Source organism: Teleopsis dalmanni, chromosome 2, assembly GCF_002237135.1.
Source record: "Teleopsis dalmanni isolate 2A chromosome 2, ASM223713v2, whole genome shotgun sequence".
NCBI lineage: Eukaryota > Metazoa > Arthropoda > Insecta > Diptera > Diopsidae > Teleopsis > Teleopsis dalmanni.
The window spans coordinates 234955950-234962109 of record NC_051847.1 but is presented as its reverse complement, the minus strand read 5'-3'; the positions used below and the strand labels follow the sequence as shown (position 1 = coordinate 234962109).

At 30.4% G+C, this 6160-nt stretch overlaps 1 protein-coding gene across 1 annotated transcript; it reads right to left on the bottom strand.

The window, feature by feature from the left end:
• Window positions 1–377: 377 nt before the first annotated feature.
• Window positions 378–1552, bottom strand: LOC119677006 (odorant receptor 94a-like). Its single transcript, XM_038088271.1, has 4 exons — window positions 984–1552; window positions 832–931; window positions 491–757; window positions 378–431 (listed from the first exon to the last, which is right to left on the bottom strand). Exons 1-4 carry the CDS (start codon window positions 1550–1552, stop codon window positions 378–380), a joined length of 990 nt encoding a protein of 329 aa, XP_037944199.1.
• Window positions 1553–6160: the final 4608 nt, after the last annotated feature.

Here is a 6160-nt window from a genome sequence, read left to right as displayed (position 1 = left end):
ATGCAATGGTGCTATACCTCCTCTCATGTTTGAGAGGTTGAATGTCATTTTCAGAAATGAATAACACGTTGATAATATACTGAAGGCATGGACTTGTAGCCAAAGAACTGGTCATGATGGTGACAGAACTCCAGTCTTGCAATACCAGTACACTGAGTTCAACTAGTGACTAGTGACTATAGCTACTTTCTCCAAATCTTTAAAGGATTAAACACAATTATTTTAAACACAATTTATATATATATACATTATAATGACTTATATGGTGCTTTCAATTTAAAAGATCATTTGTGCAAACATTTATACCAAACAAACAATAATCACTTCTTTAAATCATTTAGTAAATATGAGTATGAAATAGTTAAGGTACGAGTTCGTTACTTTTCCATATTGAGTATAACAGCACATAAACTGTATGCATTGTTGATAGTCTGTAAGTAAACAGAAATATAATTCTTCATATAAATAAGTATATTCTAAAGTTATGTACTTTCAGGAACACTGGTAAGCCTATTAAGAAAAAGTTTCCAGCACGTATTACGGTAGGTTTCTGTAAGTATTGCATGTAAATCAAAACACAACGTTTATGCTTTTGTGGCAAGTCCTTCCAATTAGATTGGTATAGGCATTTGACTAATTTCTGAGAGTTCCAGGAGATCTCATTGCCATAATAGCACGGCAGAAAGATTTGCATAGTCATAACGAAAGCATATTGTATAATACTAAAAAATCCTCCAGGATTCTCCACAATGCTAGCCTGTAAAGGTTACCAACATAAGCAAATAACATTGAGGAAAAAGAAAGTATATTCCTTTATTCTATCTGACTTACATTCTGTAGGCGATAAACAGTAAAGCAAAGCACAAATGCAGTAATGATTATTTGTACTAAAATCGGATAGCAGACTATATCTTCACATCTTTTAACGTATCTATAAACATAATTATTTAAAAAATTCTATATTAAACTTTGAAATTCTTAACCTCTTCACATTTCGATGAAGTACAACAACACGTTTAAACTCAGTAAAATCTCCTTCATTATCATTTCCATTTTTTCCTAATTGAGCAAGTCGTAGCCCCACAACTCTAAAGCATAGTGAAAGATGAAACATCAAGTAACAGAAAGCCATATCCAGTGTTGTGTTTGAGAGACACGTAATTGGCATCGCTATCACCTCGTAAAAATAAGCATACCAGTATTTACGTGGACTATGCCAATCGAACGGTACCCAATAATAGAAAGGCAGTTCTTTGGAATCTTCAGCAAAGACAGATATAAATTGCATGGAAACCATTAAAAGGCTGCCTCCCACATAAATAAGTGTAATCCAACCGAAAATGGTCTGAGCACGTGTCCACATTAATATTTCTTCACTTGTTTTTAATGCGTAAATGCCGCTTCTCTGCCAAGTGTGGAGTATTTTTGCAATTTCATCTGCGTAGTATTTAAAGGCGAGAACCTTTACAATCAGTGCAGTTTCCGTGAGTGTTATATACAGCACATCTGATGTATGAGACAAATCTGTGCTGGTAATTGCTTCCAACCACATTAGAGTGCAATATAAGAAGGTACATGGTCCATGGATTATAATAAAGTGAAAACGTGTCCAATTTTTGTTTTTATCTTTTGTTGACCATAAACCCAGAAACGTCAGAATACGTCCCAATATTTGTGACTTCTGTGTAGTATCAAAACTCATGCTTGGAAAGTGATTTCTCTATCGTGACTATATGAGATTTCACAAATTCAAACAAAGTGTTTTTGATGTGAGTTTCTTAACAGGAAAGATATTTATAGTCTACGGAATTAATATGAAAATAATTGAAAAATTAAGAGGGCGTGCTTTAGCCAACACACCTTTTCACAAAACAGCGAACTTATAATTAAATATCGCTTACGGAAGTTGTTGGGCGGATACATAACTATTTTGGCATTAGAAATCTTTTATTAAAATTTTATTTAATATCTATTAACGTTTGGTAAGATGTTTTGTTTTAATGTAAATACTCACTACATTGTCTGAGAACAAAAATTTATGCATTCTAGCCAAAAGTTAGAGAATGTGCAAAAATATTGCCAGAACCTTGACAAAGCATAGTTAGTAACCTTGTACTCTGAGTAAGTAAAATTGTATTAAATGAGGAATAGCTACGAAAGAAGTCAGCATTCGGTTTATGGAAGCCATATATTCTTCACTCACTTTTTCTCTAAAAAAATATATATTAGAGAAAAAAGTGAGTGAAGAATAGATGGCTTCCATAAACCGAATGCTGACTTCTTTAGATTCTACAAATCTAAAATAGTTTATTTAAATTATCTAAAATTTTCAAAACAAAGACTTAATTAATATAGTCAATGCTCCGTGGTTCATTCGAAATACTGACCTTCATCCGGACTTGAAGATCGAATCTGTAAACGCAGTAATACAAAAGTTTTCGGTAAAGTACCAAGAATGATTAAAACGGCACACAAACGAGATAGCCCATCTAATATATCTAGCCTGCTGAGAAACTTTAAATGAATTAAGCCTTTAGATCTACTCCCGAATTAGCAGTCTAATAATAATTAAGATTACTACTAAATGGTAGTGCTAACTAAGTCTTTGGCAACTTAACAAGTGTAAAATGTATTGTAAAATATAAGAAAACTGCTTGATAGTCGTAGCTAAATGAAGCATGTATTCATATTGTATGATTATATACATTGTGTTTTAAATAATAACAAATGAAAAGCAGAAGCTTCCTCTTAGCTGTTATTTTATAGGGAAATTATCAAGAATTTTTAACCTATTTTATTTTGACTTTAGACATTTTTATTGGAATCAAATGAAAAACTAACAGCTTTTTTCAACAAAATCAAAACAGGTGGGTATCACTTATTTCATATCTTTCAAAAAATCTTTAGTAAAACAGTTGTCTCATTGCAATTTTCACTACACAAGTTGATCTGAATTAAGACCCACGTTTATGGATTCGCTATCCTTCAACTCACACTGCTGCATTTTTACCCTAGAATACATTATTTATCAATGCATCCAAAGGTTATAAGTTACTTGACTAAGAATCAAGAGGAACGTGAAATAAAATTGAACTTTAGTTGTTTGAAGATCGACTATGATCGATATAGTTTTTATAAGTTGGTGATATATATAATATATATTTAGTGGGGTTTCCTTCACACTATATATATGATGAACATAAAAGTGGTAATAATGTGATCAAAAAATATTACAAGAAAATACAAAAATTTTTTTCCTTATAAAATGCAAACTTAAACTATAATGATTTCTTTGATTTCCAGAAATAAAATAATTATTAAAATTAGTTTCAATAACTCCTGAAAGGGTTAAATAATTTGTATTGTTATTTAATCAAATAATTTGGCTTATTGCGATTTGCAAATATATTTTAGTTAGTTTCATTTAATGGCAAACTAAACAACCGCTATTCAGAAATGAAAATCTCAATGCTAAGAACAGAAAACTGATATATAACCAAATATTTCGTCCGTCATTTCTATATGTTTGTGTAGCGTTTAGCAAAGCAATTAATACTATTATTCGCCAGCAAGAAATTGCACAAAACCAGGTTCTGAAAAGACTTTTCAAAGTACCATGGTACATTAGGACGAAAGATATCCTCAGGGATATCAAGATTGATCCCATTAAAAAATACATAAAGGATAGAGCCCTGAAATTATTTGCAAAAATTGACAGACTTACCAACACCGCGTTATCAAATCTCAGAATGGTTACAGGCTCCTCAGGGAGGTATGCTGATCTTAGGTCAATTATTGCTTAGTCTGATGAAGTGATAAACAATAATCCAGTTTGGAAATACCTCGAGTTAGGAAAGAGTAAAAGTGCTTAAGTGCACTGGCTCAAATAGCTTCAACATAACTAACAAAGTATGCCATTGGGTTAAGTGCTTAGAATATGCGATTTAAACTTTGTTGAATGCAAGTTCTATCATTAGTACTTGCAATGAAAAAATTGTATACGAATTACAACAATTAAAAAATAATTTTACTAATTTAATTACAATTTTAATTAAAACATAAAATATTTGTAGAAAGTATGAAATTTTTTTTTATTATATATTATTATTATTTTTATTACGTATTATGTTTTATTATGGTAAATAAAATATATTTTTAATTGCTTCTACATAAGTCAATCCTTTTCAACCAATTTATGACATGTGATAATGTTAGGGTTTTAACCAATTTTCTATTATTTTAGAGCTCCCATAGTTCCTTCACATTTATCAAAATAATGAATGAGTGAATGAATAATTTCAAAACTAAAAAAATATAGAATAAAAATTGTGTGAATAGATTTAAGTCCTGCAACGATCAAAATTTAGGATTTAAGTCAGAAACACATTCACGCTTTTTAAGCAATTTTTTCACATGAACAATTTTTAATTAAATTTGATTATAAAAAAAAAAATTATTTAATAAATAGGAAAATAATTTTTTCTATATTCATTTTATGCAAAATCATAAAAAATTTAGAAATGAATGTCATTCTTCTTTTATTTAAGTACGAAAATTGAATGCCATTTAGGTGCTTTATGGGGTATGAAGTTTGTAAACTTCAAGTTCTTCATACCCATACCAATTCTTTATATATATTTATAAATGATATACATGAATATAAATGCAATTCTACTAATATGGTGTGTAGTAATTTATACATTAAAATTATAATACACCGTAATAAACCACATTTTCCACACAAATCACCTTTTTTTGGGATGTTATTGATAAAATTATATATTTAAATAACATATTGCAGTATTTTATGAAAGGTATTGAAGGATGTGACTCAGAGATATTTCTTTACATAAGGTATGTATGGTTTTTTTTATTTTATAAAAATTGATGGCACCTCTTCCACACCTCTTTGCAACAAGTTGTTTACTTCCATTGTAACACATATCAATATCTCCAACAATAAATATATATTTCGATACGATAAAATATATACCTACAACCAAACACACTTACAGCGTGCTCAAACACCTTTTTCTTTAAACATTTTGCTTGAATGACAACTCTTTAATGTGAGCATATTCAAGTACGTTTGTTAGAATAAATTTGAGGAAGAGAGAGCTCAATTTAAATGACATTTAAAAATGATAGCCTCCACCGCTCTTTAAAAACATCACAAGTTCGTTAGGTGTAATAGATCTTACGACTTGGACAAGTACATCATAATGTATTTCATAGAGTTATTTAAGGCAATTATACGTTCGAATAAATAAATAGTCGAATCAAGACAGTTATATACATATACTACTTTCATTGGTTCAGAACCATTCTGCGGGGTAACAAATAGCTTCACAAACAACTAAATAATTGAATGGGAGAAATGAAATCTACTTAAACACTGGAGACCCCAAACAGGCATGATACAGATTCATTGGTCCTGCACACATCAAGGATCAATGACGTTATCCTTAACCATAGCAGTAAAGACATTAAACTTTACGCTAAACTTCTTACAGGACACTGTAGACTTAATTACCACATGAAGAATTTAGGTGCGGGAGAAAGTGATACCTGTCGACTCCGTCATGTGGAGAGGGAAACATCAGAACATGTTTTTTGCAACTGCCCAGCGATTACAAAACATAGATTTGACTACTTTGGAAGCGGAATGTTGGTCCCATATCAAGTAAGTAAAATCAAGCTCACAACAATTACGAGATTAATAAATAGTCTAGAATTATTTTAGTTGGGCTTTTAGGCGCACAAACATAATTATTATACGATTATTATAGTTAAGAAAGTTATACGTCTGAGCTTAGATATAGGTATACGTTATGCGTCTTAGATTGTAGATATCTAAATGAAGGCCATGTTATGTCTTAAATTTTTATACAATTCAGTGAAGCAATAATTCAATTTTTAATTCCAAAATTTACAAGAGGAGTAACGTCTTACACCGACGAGCGTATAAAAAGCAGAGACAATGGTTACGAGGGACAATGCCATAGACTCACGATAATTAAGGGCCGGTTTTTTCTAACAAATTCATAGTTTCCAAGAGGGAATAGCTTTACATTCAAACAACTAACCAACATAAATAAACATTTCTTATATATTGTTTGGTATATCCTAGTTTTTAATGAAATAATAAAATTATAAAAAA